This window comes from Carcharhinus amblyrhynchos, chromosome 20, assembly GCF_965287045.1.
Source record: "Carcharhinus amblyrhynchos chromosome 20, sCarAmb.v2.hapA, whole genome shotgun sequence".
Classification (NCBI taxonomy): domain Eukaryota; kingdom Metazoa; phylum Chordata; class Chondrichthyes; order Carcharhiniformes; family Carcharhinidae; genus Carcharhinus; species Carcharhinus amblyrhynchos.
The window spans coordinates 14,201,607-14,223,420 of record NC_137343.1 but is presented as its reverse complement, the minus strand read 5'-3'; the positions used below and the strand labels follow the sequence as shown (position 1 = coordinate 14,223,420).

The 21,814-nt window shown below is 42.0% G+C and overlaps 1 protein-coding gene across 11 annotated transcripts in view; it reads left to right on the top strand.

The window, feature by feature from the left end:
* git2a (G protein-coupled receptor kinase interacting ArfGAP 2a) overlaps positions 1-21,814 on the top strand; it is an 85,753-nt gene that overhangs the window by 14,183 nt on the left and 49,756 nt on the right. For all 11 annotated transcript variants that reach the window (XM_080208121.1, XM_080208113.1, XM_080208119.1 and 8 more), the window contains exons 3-8: positions 656-765; positions 3,766-3,871; positions 7,392-7,478; positions 8,367-8,497; positions 18,953-19,047; positions 20,955-21,000. In XM_080208121.1, coding sequence (XP_080064247.1) covers positions 656-765; positions 3,766-3,871; positions 7,392-7,478; positions 8,367-8,497; positions 18,953-19,047; positions 20,955-21,000 — 575 coding nt within the window. The remainder of the gene's footprint in view (positions 1-655; positions 766-3,765; positions 3,872-7,391; positions 7,479-8,366; positions 8,498-18,952; positions 19,048-20,954; positions 21,001-21,814) is intronic.

The window sequence follows — 21,814 nt, the reverse complement described above, 5'->3', positions numbered from 1 at the left end:
GTATCTTTTCAGTCCAAAGTGAAAAGTAAGACAGGAAAGTGGATAAGAGAAGATTTCAAAAGAAAGAACCTTCATGGAAAATAAATAGATCTTAATTTGAGAGTGGCAGTACCTCTTCTGTTTTGATGTTGCTACCTCTTCTGTTTTGATGTTGCTTTCCTAATCTTTGGTGTGTTCCAATCGTTTGACTTTTCACACAATGCTAAAAATTGACATTCCTTACTGATGCCATTTTATTTCATTTCATACTCTGACGGTGACCAGCAGTAACATTTTTGCCCCAGGTGTCATTTCAATCAAGGCTGGTAAAAATCTAAGAAACCTTAATCTGACACATTATTTCCACACAATTGTTGTGGTTCTTGATTAAGGTTATTATTTTAATCTACATTATACTATTGTATCCTTATTGTGTATTGCAAGGGTTAATCTATTTCTGTAAATATAAATCTGGATAGTTAATATTCCACTTGAATCCAGCTTGAGATATTTTAGGTCCTGCTTACTGCTGTTTTCTTCAATCTGAGTAAAGCTTTGAGTCTCCAGAAGAGAAAAAAATGCCCTCGCAGAAGCTGCGTCTTTTGTCAAAATGCTGCTAATACAATGTGAATATTGTATTCCATTTCAGCCTTTTTAAAAATGTTTTTAATTTCAGATGGTGCAAACTCTTGTTAGCAATGGTGCCAATTCAATCTGGGAGCATTCGTTGCTGGATCCTACTGCAATGAGTGGAAAGCGCAAGGCCAGCCCTCAAGACAAAGTACAGTAAGTACATTGAAGTACTAATTTTAAAAGTCTTTTCCAACACACTTTTGCATGTATAAGACACAAGGTACAACAACTATTTTTGTCATGACTCTTATTGGCACTCTTAACTTCAAACCCTGTAACCTGAATGAAAGATGCCTCCAGCCTATTTGTCAATTTGCACATGGCTGATAATAGCTTGACTTAGACCACCCCAAGTTATTGGTCTTATTTCCTGTTGATACTGGAGTAACATTTCAATGCCCCATCATTATTCTTACGGTCTCTGCCAGAGAATACCTCCTGATTGAAATTGAGCTACAACTGTTTATTTTCTGAGGTATAAAATCACTTAAAGTCGAGAGTGGTTCTATCTCCATCGTCAACATGATTTTCATTACACCAGGGAAATTAAATTGAGCCATAAAATGACTAAATTAACTATTTGTTGTCCGAATAGGGACATTTTTCAGGGGTTAAACAGTTCATTGCCTTAAATATACATATGTCGGGTCTATGCTTCCCTCATTGCCAGCCTTTCTTGTGAATTAGGAGTATGATTCTGGAGCCAAAAATAGGCTTGCAAAAACTAAACTTGCAAGAAATCTGTAGCAATGCATTTGTCATTTAGTGGAAAGAGTTGTTAATAGCTGAAAACTTACATTTCCAAATCTCTGGTTGCAGAACCCCAGTACTGCAACAATTTTAAAATGAGCAACCCTGTATGCTAGGTCCCAGGATCAGCATGTTAATAGCTCTTGATTAGTTTCTCCACTTGAATTTTCTCAGATTTTTCCCTTTATTGATAATACAGGTTAGGCGCAAGCCTTTTGGCTGTGGGACCTGCCATCAATTCTAGCCCAGTTTGGCAGCCTCCTCTGCCTGCTAGCTGTAAAAAGCTGTATAGGGCATCGGTGAGGCCGCAGCTGGAATACTGTGTGCAGTTTTGGTCACAGCACTTACGCAAGGATATTTTGGCCTTGGAGGGAGTGCAGAGGAGGTTTACTAGGCTGATACCGGAGTTGAGGGGGTTGAGCTATGAGGAGTGGCTGAATAAACTAGGCTTGTACTCATTAGAGTTTAGAAGAATGAGGGGAGATCTCATTGAGACATATAAGATGATGAACGGGATGGATAGGATAGAGGTGGAGAGACTCTTCCCGCTCAGAAAGGGCAGTAGGACTAGGGGGCACAGCCTCAAGATAAAGGGGGGTGCAGTTTAGAACGGAGTTGAGGAGGAACTTCTTCACTCAAAGGGCGGTGAATCTCTGGAATTCTCTGCCCGTTGAAGTGGTGGAGGCTGCCTCGCTAAATATTTTTAAGACGCGGGTTGATGGGTTTTTGATAAGCGAGGGGATTAAGGGTTATGGGGAGAGGGCGGGAGTGTGGAACTGAGCCACGATAGATCAGCCATGATCTTATTGAATGGCGGGGCAGGCTCGAAGGGCTAGATGGCCTACTCCTGCTCCTATTTCTTATGTTCTTATGTAAAAGTCTCATATGAATAAAATAAATACTTACATTTATATAGCAAGTTGACATATTATTAAATGTCCCAACGTCCTTGTGTGAAGACAGTAAAATGTGTTCCATAGAATCATAAAATAGTACCACATAGTAGGAGGTCCTTTGACTATTTCAGAGAGTAGTCCAATTTGTGTCTCACCTCTTTCCCATGTCCATGCAGTTTTGTCTCTAAGTATTTATCCAATTTCACTTCAAAAGCTATTATTGAATCTATCTTTGACTCTCAATCAAGCAAAGCTTTCCAGATGTTAAACATTCATTACATAAAAATGTTTTCCTCCTTGTTAATTCTGGTTCTTTTGCTAACATATTAAATCTTTGCCTTCTAGTAAGCATCCAGTTAGCCACAGGAAACAGTTTCTTCTCTTACTCTCCCTAAACTCTTCATGATTTTAAACTGCCCCATCAACTCTCCTCTCTGTCCTCCCTGCTCCAATTAAACAGCCCCTGCTCCTCCATTCTCACCATGTAGTGCAATCCCTCATTCATACCTGTAAACATTCTAATAAATTTCCTTTTTCCTGTCCCCAAAGCTTTCATGTTCCTCACAAAATGTGATGCCCAGTAAAGGACACAACACTCCAGCTGAAGTCGAACCATTTGTTTAAATGTGAAAGTTTTGATTCTTACAAGTGTGATACTTTGGGTCCCATTCATCTTTTGGTATCTTGCACGGCAAGCTTATGTTTACATTGAGCCAAAAATAGATGGGAAGGTGGGGTCACCTATGTTGCCCATCACAATTGGCCACATTTATTGACCAGATGCAGGTGCAAAATGTAATAATTTGAGTGAGGTATTAGAAAGTTGCCTCCACCCATTATGCTTTTCATCAGCAAGAGTGTGTTGTACTGTCTCAGACCAGTTTCAGGAAGGCAGTAGGCGTAGAACAAAGCTATCGCCAGTTCAGCACAGTCGGTATTTTGACTAAGAACAAGCATGAGATCAGGTGTAATGCCTGTTTTTGTCTGCTTGATATGTCTCTTCTGTGGGGACCATGAATTGGATTCAATCTGAATTGGTTTTTGGAGCAAGCAGGGAGATAGATTAAGGGCTCTATCCACTCTCCATTGACTCAGTAATTCTGAGAAAGGAAGTTTTTTTAAAAACAAAACCCTCGTGAATGTTATATTGACTCTATTGCCAGATAATGGCTGGTGTGGGATAACTGGTAAACATCACATTGATACAGTCATATGTACTGTTCAAAAGTTCTACCTGAGGCATATTACGGGGACAGAGTCATGACAATTAAGGATTGGTAGCAATAGCATTATTTTAACATCTAACTTTAACGTCTAGTATTTATGACTTGAATTGCCTGTATTTCATTTCCAATGCTGATATCCCTCATTGTAATGAGCACAATTTCTCATAAGGCTATCTACCCTCCCTCAAATTACTTTGTTTGTTCCAAATGTATATGCATTGTAGAGTTTTTGAAACCTGCTTGCCTTGCCAAACAACTTGGTTATCTCTTTCATCATTCAGCCCTAATAAAGCCGAATTTATCAGAGCCAAATATTCGATGTTGGCATTCGTCCATCGCTTGCCGTGTCGGGAAGATGACAGTGTTGCAGCCAAAGACCTGAGCAAAGTAAGCACCTTAACTGAAAACGTTGGTTCAATGAAAACATTAGAACATAGCTTTTCCACCTTTCTTTCAAGGAATCTTGAACTCCTCCAGAATCTGTAGGTGGCATTTCATGATTATGTTTCGCAGAGTGGCACACTGGGAGTGAAAAATAGGATGGAAGTTGCCTGCCCAAGGGTGTCTTCATTTTAGGTTCTGAGTCAAAGAAAGTGTCAACATCGCGCTGGCAGGGCAGGCTGTGGTTAAGCCTGCTGCACCAGCAATTAAAGTTGTTAAAAGATCGAAGTGGTCCAATTTTAAACAAATAAAAATAGAACCACCCATCACCCCCTCACATACATGGAACATCCACTCAAGCAACAGTCCCTCTTCCAGCAGTGCCAGGGAACTGCCTGGGCACAGTCCTCTCCCTGGAAGCTGCACTCAGCTGTGCACCTCCAGCAGGTTCTGCTTGCCAGGAACATGTCATGGGGGGCCTGTCATAATTCATAAAAATGGGAGCGCAAAATCCCCTCTTGGCTGAGTCTAAAGTTGCTTTGTAGAGATTGAACATTTTGATTTTAAACGGAAAATCTCCTGAAATGCTAATGAGGAACCAGCACTTTGGTACATCCCAGGGAACCCTTTTACTTAATGAGTTTGCAGCAGTATTGCTTGATTGTTTTTTTTTACTGGAGCTGGTTAGTTGTGGTTCAGCTCCTAGATTTATCCAAAGCACCAATCCTTGTTCCATTCAATGGAATTGATTTACGATATGAACTACCCACATCATAATCCAGTGATGTGGGTCTTGGTGAGACAGTAAATTTGATATTTCATATGGAATTATTTAAAGTCTAAGATTAAGGATAATTTGAACAAAAGCTTTGACCTTGAGATTTTCTCCATTATGTATAATTGGGATTGACACAAGTATTTTATAAGATGAGATGAAGGAGCTACTACATAAAGACTGAGTGGGAAATTGGACTTTTTGTTGTTGTGGTTCTATGCACCAATTTTAAATATGTTGTTTGTGTTGCTTTGAAGTTTAACCATCTGATGCTGTTGGGAATATATTAAACACATATACCTGCCCTGACAAGCAAGTAGGCAGATGTTACGTGAGATTAGAGTTCCTACTGAGATGTGAACTATTTTATAATCTACAGCAACACCACCCGCTAAGAGTGCATCAGAAAAAGATCATCTTTATATTTTTGGAGATCCTGTTTTTGTCTACCTTATGGGAAATGCAAATTAGTTGTTTTCTCATTTGTGAATAGCATAGTTTTGGAGTTAACTTGCTTATTACCAGGGCGCAATAACACTGTCCCCCCCCATCCCCAGCTGCCACTCCAAACTGGGATTGGGAAAAGTAAATATGCTGAACACTCAATTCGCAACTACATGTTCCTTGAACAATAGCCAGTGCTCCAAACTGATACTTCTCAGCAGAACAAGAGGAAAATCTAACATAATCACCATTACCAGTTCCATTGGATAAGATTTGAGATTGGATTGCTTGGTCCCCAGGTTCGAGCTAGTTTAAATTTTGTTGGGGCTGTGTGTGAGTCAGAGAGAATAAAATAATTTCGCCTCCATGTAACACACACTTTGTTCAGTTGTGACAATCATGGAAACTTGCTTTCGGAGAGAAACAGAATTCACACCTGTTGACTCATTTACTGATGGATGCTGGCAGACCTGCTGAGTTTTTCCAGCATCCGCTATTCTTTATTTCAGGTTGCAGCATCTACAGTATTTTGCTTATTGTAGTTTTAGTACTGTAGGTCACAGTCTCACCACAAGCAGATTTTTAAAAATGCTCCTCTAATTTGCTCCACTTTTCTCTTCAGCGTACTATTTCATGTGAGGATACTGTCCCACCAGTGCTGCACACTCTTGCTACCTCAACCAAGTATTCACTTTCAGGAGTGAACTTAAATACTGAATGCCACGAAGATTTTTGATTGCTAAGGAAATTGCACCAGAATATCTCCCTGTCTTAATTTTATGTCTATGTGCACAAGTATACTTTCTAACAAGTTAGTTATCAAGTAAAACCACTGGTTAATTTTTTTACTTTTTTTTTAAAAACGTTTTTCTTGTCAGTAGTGTAGTGGACTGGTGATAGTTGAAGCCTTCTTAATTGTGGCCTTGGCTGAAACAAGCCAACTCACTATAGACAAGGAATTGAAGCTATGCCATTTGTTCTGTTTGGCTCATCATCTGAGCCAGTGGAAGAACTAGATATATGTTTTAACATTTTTATTTTGCTGCAATAAATAACTAATGAGATGAAGGGGTGAAAAGTAAATATTTGAACTTTAATTTTGTGCAACAAGTTGTTGAGTGTATCAAGGCTCCTTGTGTACTGTTCAAATTCTCAAAAATAAAATGCAGTATAACAAATAATAATAGCCCCTTAATTTGTACCAAAATGTGTTTCTGCTTCGCCCACATTTCTGTTGAAGTATGATAACAGTTGTCATGAAAGGAAATGTGCACCAGTGATGTATCTCAATTAATCAGGAGATTAATTCTGTTACAATCCCAGTTGATGTTCCTAATAGACAGCAATGTCTCAGAATGGAACCCCACTCAAAAGACCATAACTTATAATTTTCTTTAGGACGAGCAGAGCCATGGGACAGAAAAAAAGTTTATTAAAAATGAAAAGTTTGACTATAATGCAATACTCCTTCACTTCTACTTGTCTTCACAAATCTATGCATGTAATGACAACACAGGTTACAAAATATGTCTTGTGCTATAACGTTCTCAGTAAATACAACTTTTGTAAACCAGTAGGCCAACTGTGATCAGACACACCCCACTCTGAAATCAAATGGCAGATGCTACCCAGTCGAACTTCTCTGGATTTCTCTTCAAATCCCCCCTAGATGAATAGTACACTAAGAGTCAACTGGCCTCATTGGACTTTGGCTTCTATGCGAGCGTTCCCAAATTCCGCTCTTAAAAAGACATGCCTTAAAATCATATTCCCACCAGTGCTTTCCCTCAGCTGTTTATAGCGCGGATCCAGTCCCAGGATTAACATCTCTCAGTATTTCTCTGCCTTCAATTGCGACATGCATTCAAGCAACCACACAATCTCTCAGGTACTCAGCCATGCTGACAGAACACTACTGCTTCACGGGTTGCAGTAAAATGTCACCAAAGTTTTGATTTACCTCTGTCTGTTTTCCCGCTTTAAATCTGGTCTTGTTTAATTCAGCATTTTCCTGCCTTTTATTTGAATTCCAATAAACAATACCTTGTTCAAATTCCAATTCCTTTTGTTCCTCTGTTTTCAACATTCCTGGGACCTCTGTTTTCATTCCCTGGTTTCTAGAACTCTGTTCTTTTGTTTCTGTGACTTGCTTTCTCCGCATTTCTCCATTGTATTGCTTCTGTTTGTGGCTAAATCATGCATTTTCCTTTCCAAGTTTCTTTTTCACGTATGACTGTTTTATAGATTAAGTGGTTTGTGTGCTCACAGATATGTTGCCTTGTGTTCAGGTATCTTTTGTTATTTCAGCAATTGCACTCAAGTGTGCGGACTGGGAACTTGGAGACCTGCTTGCGACTACTATCATTAGGGGCGCAAGCTAATTTCTTCCACCCTGTAAGTCTTTTGTTTTTAATACAGAGTTACCACTGCAGTCTTTATTTTGCCTCTGCTTCTTTGTATATTGATTGTGCACCAAACAGTGAACAAATTGCTGGGAAATGTAATCTAAGCAAATGACTCTGCAACATGTTTTAAAGTAATCCTTTTTGTTCATACTTTTTCTACAACTTAAGCTATTTTTTCAAGTAAATTTTGACAAATTAGTGTTTTCTCTCCAGTGCTTGGCTTTTAATGGTCATGATGTAATGAGTGCTGCTGACCTTTCCCATGCACTCTGCAGCTGGATTTATTAGAAGCCTTGGAATAGGCCATTGGTCTCCCTGTTGGCTTGGGAAGTGAAATGGCAGAGAATATGTTTCTTTTAAAAAGATAACCCAGTGTGTTCTTGTCAGCTGTCATCTGTTTTGAGGGCCTGATAACAAGCCAGAGTTTCTGAATTTAAATTCTACGATTAAAATTGTGAAATTTAATAGTTATGATTTGTGAACTTGCAGGAAAATGGCTGCAAATTGCCAGATTGCCATTTAAAACCCAAGTGCTTTGCTATGTCTGAAGGGAAATAGCTTCCCACTCTCTCTGCTTTGAACTATGTAATTCAAGTACCACATTGTGTGGTTGCATCTTCATATTCTTTGAAGCAGTCTAACAACCCACCCAATTTTAAAGCCAATTACTAGAAGAAAGCCTACGTCTCTTGGTATCAATAATGTGTGCCACAAATGTAGCTTTTTCTAGTGTCACCTACAGTCCAAGGAAAATAAAAATGTATTGTAAAAGTTTGTCTTTCCAATGAGGATGTACGTTTTATTTCAAATAACTGGTTTCTTAAGTGTAAAACTGCAGTAGCTTCAATGCATGATTTTACTTTATTTTATATTGTAGGAAAAAGGGAACACTCCTCTTCATGTGGCTAGCAAAGGAGGACAAATTCTACAGGCTGAGCTATTGGCAGTATATGGTGCTGACCCTGGCGCCCCTGATGCTAATGGCAAAACTCCATGTGACAGTGCAAGGTTAGATAACTGAAAAGGCCATAGAAGTGACTCTTTATGTTGTTGCTGCTGAGAAAAATATAAATGTTATGCAACAATGGCTTATTTACTGCAATGTCAAAACAACAACACTTTACAATATGTGACTGCACATAAATGAAGTGTTTTGTCACTGATGTAATACAGTGTTGGCTTCTTGACCTTTAAGAAATTAAACAGGTTAAAAAACAGCATTCGGTTTATTATTTTAATACAAAAATCATAGATTTTAGATGATTCTAAGCCAAACGTCTAAAGGAGTTCAAATATAAATGTCTTGTAGCTTTTTTTGTCAGCTGTTCTTGAATTTAACAGACTATGATTTAAAATTCTCTGGGTTGATTGTTTTCTGGTTAGCCTGGCTGGTCCAAATCGAGAGTCCCCTTGAAGTCCGAATAGAAAAATGTTTTGAATGACCTTAAACCCATGAAAGAATAAATTCTTGATTAGCAAAATAATCATGATCATTGTTTTCTACTTAAGATACTTAAGCTTAATAATGACCAAATCTATGTTATCACTGCCGTTCTGCAGAATGACAGTGGTCTAAGTTACAGTCTCCCTTAGAATGAAGAATTAGAAAATGTAGCTCCACAATTCAGCTAAGGAGGGAGAAAGAAAACTGAGATCAAGAGGCCAGGAAGTAGCAGGATAGCTAAAGGGGAATCAGTAGACAAAGTATCTTTGGATTTTTGGAAGGCATGTGCTGCATGTGATGTCACACAAGTTTAGAATTTGAGACTGAGGTAATATATTAACCTGGATTGAGAATTGGTTAACAGATGCAAAACAATATGGAAATAAACAGTTCTTTTTGAGGATATCGGGATGTAACTTCTGAATTGGTGCTTGGGCCTTAGGTATTTATAGTCTATATTAATGACTTAGATGAGGGGGTTAAGTGTAATGGATCCAAGGCAGGAAAATGTAATTGACGTATTAGTTCAGCAATGACCTTACTGAATGACAGAGCAGATTTGAGCAGAAATCGCCTACTTCTGTTTGTTCTTCAGCATGTTACTCTACTATCATCCAAGGGAAATCCTATTAGGGGATTTGATTAAAACGAGTAAATCAAAATGAAGTAAAGAGAGTTCTCTTGTGAATCATTAGGCCTATTAGTCACTGTTTTCCAAATGTTAGGCAAAACTGCCCTCTGGTGCGTAGCAAGCAGTGCTCATCCATTGGAGTGCTTCTTGACGCAAAACTGAAAAAAAAATCCAGAGTAAAATAAAATTTAGAAAAATGTGGCAATCTTTTCCACATATTATTGAAACAGCTGAAAACCAGAGAATACATAAACAGAAGTTTGCATCCAAGGATTAGGACACTATTTGTGAAATGTAGATTGTCCATGATCTGCAGAAGGGACACCTTTAAACTTTGAAAAATTTTTTTTTCCATGTTTGCTTCAATTTTTATTTTGCAATTCCAGCGTGTGAGTCTAGGGTATCGTGCAACGGGGAACAGGTTTACACCAGAATAAACATCCTAACAGTTGTTATGAAAGGTACTACTGCATAGCCAAACTTTAACTGTGGTCCAATTTTAGAAGCGATGTAACATTTTAATTGAAGTGTAACTAAGGTAGATTAGCATAGTTGCTGACCCCTGGAAAATCTGACAGAGAAGACATTTGTGCTGATCTCAGTGATACTATCATCACCACCACCTTCAAGAAAGGAGATGGAGGATTGTGGGAACCACAGTCGAATCTCCCCACTCTCCATCACCGGGAAGATCATTGCCCAACTCCTTGCTAGCCACCTTCTCCCACTCTGAGGTAATCTTTCTGGAAATCCATTGTGCCTTCCGACCAAACCATAGAACAGCAGACATGATTTTCAATGCTGGACAACTTCAAGAGAAATGCCAGGAGCAACATCAACCACCCAACATAGCCTTCAGCAATCTGACTAAGGCTTTTTACGCAGTTGGCCAGGAAACTAGGCTTGTACTCGCTAGAGTTTAGAAGAATGAGGGGAGATCTCATTGAGACGTATAAGATGATGAATGGGATGGATAGGATAGAGGTGGAGAGACTCTTCCCGCTCAAAAAAGACAGTAGGACTAGGGGGCACAGCCTCAAGATAAAGGGGAGGCGGTTTAGAACGGAGTTGAGGAGGAACTTCTTCACTCAAAGGGTGGTGAATCTCTGGAATTCTCTGCCCGTTGAAGTGGTGGAGGCTGCCTCGCTAAATATTTTTAAGAAGCGGGTTGATGGGTTCTTGATAAGAGAGGGGATTAAGGGTTATGGGGAGAGGGCGGGAAAGTGGAACTGAGCCACAACAGATCAGCCATGATCTTATTGAATGGCGGGGCAGGCTCGAAGGGCTAGATGGCCTACTCCTGCTCCTATTTCTTATTTCTTATGTTCTTAAGTGCAATGGAGGACTCTGTTAAAGGCCAGCTGGTCAGAGAAATTCTTCAACATCCTGTGACTTTTCCAAAACAGGAAGTCTCACCAACAGAAATAAGACAACCTTCAAGGTTAAGCAAGGATGTGTCATCAACACCACCCTTTTTCTCCAACTTCATCACTATTCTTTGCCTTGTTAAAAACAAGCTTCCCAATGGAGTCAACATAATCTACAGGATGGACAGAAAACTTTTGAACCTCAGCCAGTTGAAATCCAGCGGACATTGCTCGTGGAACTTCAGTATGCGGATGATATCGCCATCTCCACTCTATCAGAAGAAAATCTTCAAGTAATGCTTGACACCTTCACGAAGCATACCAACAAATCGGTCTCAGCATCATCCTAGAAGACTCAAGTCCTTTACCAACCTGCCCCAGCACAAGATCCAAGCTTTCCCTTGTGAAGATCAATGGAAAAGCCCTCCTAAACGTGGAGCATTTCCCCTGCTTGGGGAGCCACTTCTCATCTAAGCCTGTTATCGATGTGGAGATCCAATATTGTATCCAATCTGTGAGCCCTTAGGATGAGAATCTTTGACAGCAATGTTCATGCTGACACCAAAATCCTCATGTACAAGGCAGTCATCCTCCTGACTCTTCTATATGGCTCAAAAATTTGGATTACATACAGGCGGCAACTCAAGGCCCTGGAAAAGTACCATCAATGCTCTGAGATAGATTCTCTGTATTAGCTGAGAGGACAGGCTTATTCACATCAGTGTCCTTAAAGGAGCCAAGACCGCCACCATCAAGGCCATGATCATCTGAAACCAGCTCCACTGGGCTGGCCAAAACAAAGTGAAGACAGTTCTCAGATTGTCAGAGTCCTGGCTGCCAAAGCAAATCTTATTTGCCCAGCTCGAGGAAGATGCTCCTAACAAGAGGGAGACAAGTAAAACACAACAAAGACACCCTCCAAAGTCTTACCTCCAGAAATGCAACAAAGACACCGACGCCTGGAATATCCTTATTCAAAAGAGACCTATTGGAGGAACCTCCCAATTAAAGGGATACAGTTCTTCAGACACCCAACAGCAAGAAGAGGCCTGGAAAAAGAGCCTGAAAAAGGAATACCAGCAATCTGGAGTCCAAGGACTGAACTCGCCTCCCAGAAATAACTACAAAGTGTGGGGTTGAAGATAAGGCTCTAGGATAGGGCTCATCAATCTTGCAAGGACCCACCAAACCCATGACCAGTGACACAGAGTTTCTTAGGTGGACAATCATACTCTTTGATGAGCTGAAGAAGAAGAGCCTATGAAGATAAAAAGTAACCAATGACATGCACTTATGTAGTAAATGCACCAATAAGAAGTCTGACAAGACCAGGTTAATGGACTTTAACCTGGTGTTGTAAGACTTCTTACTGTGCTTACTCCAGTCCAATGCTGGCATCTCCACATCATAAATACACCAGGTCATAGAAATGAAAAATATAGATTTGTACTATTGTTGTAGCACAGAGAAAGCCATTCTACCTGTGGTATGTTGCAGCTCTTGGCTCTCTGTTTGACTGAATGAAGCCACCTTGTAAAAACCATTGTGTTAGAGCATTTACTGCTTAGGTTATTAGTCGTGATGTGGTGATGCTGGCGTTGGACTGAGGTAAACACAGTAAGAAGTCTTACAATACCAGGTTAAAGTCCAACAGGTTCATTTGGTAGTACAAGGCACTAGCTTTTGGAGCGCTGCTCCTTCATCAGCAGGGGCACAGAAAAATAGGAAGGAAGGGGAGACTGACTTAGAGGGACGGAAGGGGGCTGGTAAGGTGATAGTGGTAGGGGATGGGAGGGTCCGAGGGATTGATAGGAGGTTCTGTGGGCAGGGGCGCGACTCCAGGATGGTGGTCTGCCTCCCTGGAGCAGGGGTAAAGGATATAATGGAAAGGGTAGAGGGAATTTTGAAAGGGGAGGGGACCCAGGCAGAGGTCATAGTACACGTAGGGGAGGGGGACATAGGAAGGAGGAGTAGGGGCGAGGTCCATAGGCAATTTAGGGAGTTGGGGGCCAAACTAAAGAGCAGGACCTCCAGGGTGGCACTGTCTGGGTTGCTGCCCAGTACGAGCAGGGCTAAGAATGACGAGATCATGCAGTTGAATGCATGGTTGAGGGACTGGTGTAGGGTAGAGGGGTTTACTTTTGTGGATCACTGGGAGGTGTTTAGGAGAGAAAGGCAATTGTACAGGAGGGGTGGGGAGGATTTGAATGGGAGGGGGACGTGTCTTAGCGGGGAGGTTAGCTGGGGTGTTCAGGAATGATTTAAACTAATAGGGAGGGGGGGTGGGGAGGTGGCTGGGAGAGAGTCAGGTGAAAGGAAAATTATAAGGGAGAAGGTGGTTCCGAGGGACACTTGTGGGTTGAACTGTGTCTGTTTCAATGCTAGGAGTGTGGCAGGGAAAACGGATGAGCTTAGGGCCTTGATGTTTGTGAGGCAGTTAGATGTGGTGGCTGTAACGGAGACGTGGTTACGGGAAGGGCAGGACTGGCAGCTGAATGTTCCTGGGTACAAGTGTTTTAGGTGTGACAGAGGAGGGTTGAAGAGAGGTGGAGGGGTGGCACTGTTAGTCAAGGAAAACATCACAGTAGTGCAGAGGGAGGACGATATGGAAGAGATAGGGATTGAGTCAGTGTGGGTGGAGTTGAGGAATAAAAAGGGAGAGATCACATTGCTAGGGGTGTACTATAGGCCACCCAACAGCCCAAAGTCAGTGGAGGAAGGCATTTGCAGGGGCATTTTGGACAGGTGCAGGAAGAATAGAGTGGTTGTAGTGGGTGATTTTAATTTTCCCGGAGTGAATTGGAGGGGGCCTAGAGCTGGGGGTACGGAGGGAGAGGAGTTTGTGAAATGTGTTATGGAAGGGTCGCTAGAACAGTATGTAACTAGCCCGACTAGGGGAGGGGCTATACTGGATTTAGTGTTGGGAAACGAGCCGGGGCAGGTGGTTGAGGTAGAGGTAGGCGAACAGTGACCACAAGTCCGTCGTCTTTAGGATAAAAATGGAAAGGGACGAGTGCCATCCGAACGGGAGTGTGCTGAACTGGGGAAAGGCGAGCTATGGCAGGATTAGGAGGGAGCTGCAGCAAACTGATTGGGAGGGACTGTTAGCTGGCAAGTCCACGGTTGGCAAGTGGGAGGCTTTTAGGGACAAAATGAAATGGTTGCAGGGGAGGTATGTTCCGGTTAAGCGAAAGGATGGGAAAGGTAGGATTAGAGAGCCGTGGATTACGGGGGATATTGAAGACTTGGTCAGGAAGAAGAGGGAGGCGTATGTTAGGTCAAAACAAATGGGTACGGAGAGTGCGCTGGAGGAATATAGAGAGAGTAGGAGGGAGCTAAAAAGGGGAATTAGAAGGGCGAAGAGAGGGCATGAGATGGCTTTGGCTGGTAGGATTAAGGAAAATGCAAAGGCATTTTATTCCTATATTAGAGGCAAGAGAGTAGTTAGAGGGAAAATTGGTCCTCTTAGGGACAAGAGTGGAGAGTTGTGTATTGAGTCGGAGGGAATGGGGGAGCTCCTGAATGAATACTTTGCGTCGGTATTCACGAAGGAGAGGGGTTCGGAATCGTGCGGTCTCTTGGAGGGAGCGGAGGTTCAGTTGCAGGATATAGTTATTACGAGAGAGGAAGTGCTAGGGCTTTTAGGTAGCGTAAGGACGGATAAAGCTCCAGGGCCTGATGGTATTTATCCCAGGCTGCTTAGGGAGGCGAAAGATGAAATTGCTGGGCCTCTGGCACAAATCTTTGTCTCTTCTTCGGACACAGGTGAGGTCCCAGAAGACTGGAGGGTAGCAAATGTGGTCCCGCTGTTCAAAAAAGGTAGTAGGGATAACCCTGGGAATTATAGACCGGTGAGTTTGACGTCGGTGGTAGGGAAGTTAATGGAAAAAATACTTAGGGGTAGGATGTATGAGCATTTGGAGCTTTGCGATCTGATTAGGGATACGCAACATGGCTTTGTTAGAGGGAGGCCTTGCCTTACGAATCTGGTGGAATTCTTTGAGGAGGTGACAAAAACGGTTGACGATGGGAGAGCCGTTGATGTCATCTATATGAATTTCAGTAAGGCGTTTGACAAAGTCCCTCATGGTAGGCTGGTAGAAAAGGTTAAGGCGCATGGGATACGAGGCCAGGTAGCTAGGTGGATTGAGAACTGGCTGGGAAATAGGAGACAGAGGGTAGTTGTGGAGGGGACCTTGTCGGGCTGGAGGCCAGTGACCAGTGGTGTGCTGCAGGGCTCAGTACGGGGACCTCTCCTCTTTGTAGTCTACATAAATGACTTGGAAGAGGGCGTAGGTGGTGTGATCAGCAAGTTTGCTGATGACACCAAGATGGCAGGGTTGGTGGGTACGGAACTGGATTGTCAGGTGATACAACAGGACATAGATAGGTTGGTGCAGTGGGCAGATAGGTGGCAGGTGGAATTTGATCCTGACAAATGCGAGGTGATGCATTTTGGACGGAATAATGCAGAGAGGAGCTATGTGATAAAAGGTAGGCCGATTAGGAGTATAGACATACAGAGGGACCTGGGAGTGCAGGTTCACAAATCCATGAAGGTTGCGTCACAAGTGGAGAAGGTTGTTAGGAAGGCTTATGGGATGTTAGCCTTTATAGGAAGGGGCATAGAGTATAAAAGCTGCCGTCTAATGCTTCAGTTGTACAGAACGTTGGTTAGACCGCATTTGGAGTACTGCGTCCAGTTCTGGTCACCTTACTACCGGAAGGACGTGGAGTCTCTGGAAAGGGTGCAGAGGAGGTTCACCAGGATGTTGCCTGGCATGGGGGGACTGGGTTACGAGGAGAGGTTGAAGAAACTGGGACTATTCTCCTTGGAAAGACGGAGATTGAGAGTGGACATGATAGAAGTATATAAGATACTGAAGGGAATAGATAGAGTTAATAGTGAGAGACTGCTCCCTAGACTGGGTACGAACACGAGAGGTCATCATTTAAGGGTGAGGGGGGAGAGGTATAATTTGGAGGTGAGAAGAAGGTTCTTTACGCAGAGAGTTGTGGGGGTCTGGAACGCGCTACCGAGTAGGGTGGTGGAGGCAGGAACGTTGGACTTGTTTAAGATGCAGTTAGATAGGCACATGAGTGAAACGAGAATGGAGAGATATGGTAGGGGCTATTAAATAGGGTTAAACCTCGGGAGACACCGGAAAGGCAGGCTGTAAGATTAATATTTTTGTCTTTATTCCACAGGTGGAGGTCCACCTCGTGTCAAACGAGGGGCATGCACACGGCGGGTCGTGCGTGGGCTGCTCTTGGAAGTTCCAGGAGTGGCCTAGTACTTCATGTCGGTGTGTGTGCTTGATCCTGGACCGGTAGACGGGCGCCGCAACAGCTCAGTGACTAGCACTGCTGGCTGTGCAGACACATGGATTTGGGCCTGTGTCTGTGGGAGTTTGCGCATTCTCCCTGTGGTTGCGTGGGTTTCCTCCGGGCGCTCCGGTTTCCTCCCACACCCCAAAGATGTGCTCTTAGGCTAATCGGTTTTTACCAAATTGACACTATTTCTTCCCTGAATCTGACTGAGTAGGGTTCCATTCGTAGGCATGCAGGGTAGAATAGGTGTAGGGTGATGCGGCGGCGCAGGCTCGTTGGGCCGAAGGGCCTGTTTCCCGTGCTGGGTTGTTCTTTGTTCTTTGTTCATCAGGTGAGTAGGAGTTCTATTCTCAAACAGAAATATAAGGATACAAACTCAATTTACAAAATAATAGTTGGAATGTGAGCCTTTACAGGTAATCAAGTCTTAAAGGTACAGACAATGTGACTGGAAAGAGGGTTAAGCACAGGTTAAAAAGATGTGTATTGTCTCCAGACAGGACAGTTAGTGAGATTTTGCAAGCCCAGGCAAGTTGTGGGGGTTACACTTAGTGTGACTTGAACCCAAGATCCCAGTTGAGGCTGTGCTCGTGTGCGGAACCTGCTGTCAGTCTCTGCTCAGCAACTTTGTGTTGTCATGTGTCGTGTAGGCTGCCCTGGAGAAGGCTTACCCAAAGATCAAATCAGATTTTGAGACCATGAGGACGGTCTCAACTAGGATCTTGCGTTCATGTCACACTACCTGTAACTCCCATGACCTGCCTGGGCTTGCAAAATCTCACTAACTGTCCTGGCTGGAGACAATACACATCTCTTTAACCTGTGCTTAACCCTCTCTCCATTCACATTGTCTGTACCTTTAAGTCTTGATTACCTGTGAAGACTCACATTCCAGCCATTACTTTGTAAATTGACTTTGTGTCTTTATATGCCCTGTGAATAGAACACCTACTCATCTGATGAAGGAGCAGCCCTCCGAAAGCTAGTGGCTTGTGCTACCAAATAAACCCGTTGGACTTTAACCTGGTGTTGTGAGACTTCTTACTAAGTCATTAGTACCATTGTTGTAGGTTAGAATATGCAAAGGGCTGTCTTTGTTCAAAGTTGCTGGAGCAGACCAGCTGTCTGCGTGGCTGGAATGTTGTGCAATGCAAGGAGTGTTAGATTGCAGGCATTTGAGATATTGACCTTTGTTAACTTTGAAACTGTTAGAAGTCAGCATATGACCAGCTGGAGCCATCTTGTCAACCTAGCAATTGTCAATTTTGGAAAGCACAAAAAAAAGCTTTATGCATATTTTCCTTCATGTTTTGACTATGACCACAAAAAAGGGATTGAGTTTGTTCTGAGCGACAGCGGAGACACAATGGACTAAATGGCGGTTCTCTGCGCTGTAACAATTGTGATTCTGTAACTGAAGCCCTTCATCTTTTGTGGAAATTATGCATAACCTCTAATGCCTTCACATCCTTCCTGAAGTGTTATGCCTAAATGGAGTTAGAGTTTAGAAGAATGAGGGGAGATCTCATTGAGACGTATAAGATGATGAATGGGATGGATAGGATAGAGGTGGAGAGACTCTTCCCGCTCAAAAAAGACAGTAGGACTAGGGGGCACAGCCTCAAGATAAAGGGGAGGCGGTTTAGAACGGAGTTGAGGAGGAACTTCTTCACTCAAAGGGTGGTGAATCTCTGGAATTCTCTGCCCGTTGAAGTGGTGGAGGCTGCCTCGCTAAATATTTTTAAGAAGCGGGTTGATGGGTTTTTGATAAGAGAAGGGATTGAGGGTTATGGGGAGAGGGCGGGAAAGTGGAACTGAGCCACGACAGATCAGCCATGATCTTATTGAATGGCGGGGCAGGCTCGAAGGGCTAGATGGCCTACTCCTGCTCCTATTTCTTATGTTCTTATGTTCTTATGACACTATATGCTGAGCAGTGGTAGAAGCTTCAGGTAAGGTGACCAAAGAGTAGGTTTTGAGGAGTTTTTAGATGAGAGGTAGCAAGATAGAGAGCTTTCAGGGTACCTGGATGTTATTACCAGGAGCTTTTTTCACTGTGTATGACAAGCAAACAGTTCATGTCATCAGAAGTTTGAAGTGTTGTAAGACTATCAGCTGTTCTTTAGTAATCAACCAAAGCAATCAAAATGTGCCACATTATGTTGTATTCTTTCCAGTTTTTCAACCTTGATGTAGTAAATTTCTCCAGTCTTGTGAATTTGTAAAGTGCTTTGGTATTTTGTGACTAGTTAAAGGGAGGGTTTCTTTGACCACCTTAAATAAAGGGGAGACAACTTGCTGTTTTAAAATGTCTCCTCTTCCCCCTTGTTAATTTTGCCAATTAATTTAAGCCAAAGTCTGGTTACTGATCCTTCTCATAGTGGAAACAGATTCTCCCTATTTACTCTAAAGACTCCTCAATTTTGGTCACTGCTATTAAATCATTGAATAATGTGGGTTCTGTTCATACAATGCATGATATACAAGCTTGGGAGCTATAAACAGGGTGTATAAATGCCACTCTTTTTGTTGTTATAATCCAACTAGTTGGTTGCTAAATATGCATAATATACCTTCCACTTTTTTATTTCACTCCTTGTCTTGTAAATGTGTGGAGATCCAAAAACTCCAAACTGCAATAAAAGGAGAATTACTCATCTTAACATAAAAATATTCTCTTTGTTTTGTAGGCAAGCAGGGCATCATGAGCTTGCAGACCGTTTAGTAGAGATCCAGTATGAACTCACTGATAGACTAGCCTTCTTTCTCTGTGGAAGGAAACCAGGTGGGTGTGAAATAAGAACACTGGAGAATCTAGGTGGCAGTGTTACTTGCTAATGTTTTATTGAAATGTGTGTTTCTGACCGATATTTTGCTCAAGGCTTCCCTCAGGAATGTAGCTTGATGCACAGGGAATGTAAGGTGCAAATCTCCACCTGTGATTCCACTTGCTGAACTCCTGTTTCAATCACATACTGTGGACAGCTGTCAAATGGAGGTCAAGTATTTTCCCCAAAGGAAGAAAGGAGTGAAGTAAAGGATCAATTCTTATATTAAACAATATGTCTCATTTCTATTGTAATACTCAGTATAGAAAGATCTTTGCAGGGCAGTAACACTGAATCAATACCATACAGGAGGAAGACTGAGGTTGGGTGGGTAAGAGAAAGAACTGAAGAATAGTATGTTTCAAGACAGAAGAGAGAGGATACTGCAGTTGCAGGCCTTGTACTTTTGTATACTGCTATGATAGACCTGTTTTGTAATACCATTCCTTTGTTAGCTTTGACTAGAGGAAATGGGGAACAATACTTAATTCCTGCTTGGTCAACACCTCTGAGTTGAGCACAAAAGAGATGTAGACACACAAGTGCCTGTAGATCTGCCAACTTTAAAATGCCCCATTTATCCCTACTTTCAGCTTCCTTTCTGTTAACCAATCATCTGTCCATTCTAAAATAACATCCCAAATGCCATGCACCTTTTTTTTTGTGTATTAATCTTTTGTTGTGGCACCATATCAAATCTCTTTCGGAAATCTAAATATAACACCTGCAAAGGTTCCCTTTTATCCAGCCTACCAGTTACTTCCTCAAAATATTCTAACAAATTTGTCAACAGGATATCCCTTTTGTAAAGCAATATTGATTCGTTCAAATCATACTATTCTTTGTCTAAGCACATTAGACTTCCTTAATAAGTTCCAACACTTCCCTGATGATTGATGTCAGGCTAACTTGACCTGTAGTTCCCTGTTTTCTCTTCCTCCTTTCTTGCAAGTACTGCTGATCTAGAAGCATGTGGGAGAACCTCAACTTCGAGGTTCCAAATGAGTTATCTTCATTCCTATATCAAGGATGGATTCTTTTGTTTCAATTGTTCTGGTGAAAGTCCTTGCTGGTTTGATATCTGCAACTCCCCTCTTTCATAGATAAAGCTAGATAAATGTACAACTTAAGGGGTCCTCTGCAAGTTGTATATAACTGTTATTAAACCAACTTGGCACAAAAATGCATAATTTCCATTCCAGTTGTGGTTTTGGGAGTGGCTTGACTTGTGCTTTCAAGTGTAGTAACTTTGAAGTTTCTCTTTGTGTGCTCATTGTATGCCATGTTCAATGATGTCTGCTAACTAGGGGTGCCCATTACCTTGTTTTTACAAATTCTGGTTCTGATAATGAACGTGCACCTAATCGAAAAAAATGCAAGATTGGTAGAACGTCCAATAGATTTTGTGTTTTTATACTGCTACAAAATTACAGCCAGAATTTATTACGTGTAGTACTCTTGCCTGTTGCTGTTGATTAATTGACATTCATCTTCAAAGCATTGTGATCCTTGAAATAGTGTAATGTGCAACATTGATTGCATGCACCCCCTTAAAACTAGTCACTGTCCAATAATGTACTTCTCAAGATTCAATTTTAAGTTCCTTTGAAGTGCGTATATTTTGTTGTGTGGGATAACTTGCCTTCCTCATTTGAAATTTCAGTTCATGATGCCCATGTGTTTCAAGCCCAATGCACATGTCCCCCAACCCAGACTAGGTGTAAAACCTGTGGTGGGAGTGACAGCAACTGAATGGGTTATTTGTTTATTGCTTTACATGATTCTGTATTTTATGCTGAAATTTATTGTGCGTTCTTGTGCTTTTGTTTAAACTGTACCACACCTCAATTTTGTTCCACTCCAGATCACAAGAATGGTCAGCACTTCATAATTCCACAGATGGCAGATAGGTGAGGCAGAACGATTTCAGTTTATTATGGCACATTTAAAATTGATGCTTGGCTGTTTTTTCCAGGACAATCATAGATGGGTTGGCCTCGTGAGTTTTTGCGCGCATCCCATGAATAAATATTTTAGGTGTGTGCGCGTGAACTAGATTCACTGCTGATGGTTCTCAGTTAGCAAGCACGGTTTAGGTGCCTCTAAAACATAATGCACCTTTAATACTTGTGAGCTCACCAGAATTGATGGTGGCTGTAGCTTAAGGCCGTGGTTTTCAACTGGTGTTCTACAGGAACTTTGCAAATGTGCCGTAGCCTGCTGTGGGAATGCTAGGTTGTCTGAAATTGGGCCCGCTGAAGATGAATAGGACTGTTTGATACCTGCTTCAGTCTGGGCTTCATATTAAGTGAAAAGTGATAAACAAAATAACCTCATGTCAAACAGTACAGAGACTGCAGAAATGCTGAAAAATTCATATATATGCATTAAAATGCTTCATTTCGATAAGTTGAGACTTATTTCCTAATGCACAGTGGTGCCCAACCTTCTGCAGTATGGCTGACCAGGACAACACTCTTAATCTTTCCATCTGCCATCAGGTGCCTTAAGAAAGGCTTAACTTTTGATAAGGTTCCTGACACACCTGAATGGGGACTTAAACCCAGAGATTCTCGACCAGAGGTAGGGACACTAACACTGCAATACAACACCTCCAGTTGATCTTGATACTCTTATCTAACTAAAATGTATTCATAGTTTTAAACCCTGACCCCGACCCCCACCCCCAGCCTTTTAAGTGAAGAGATTTCCAGATTACCACTT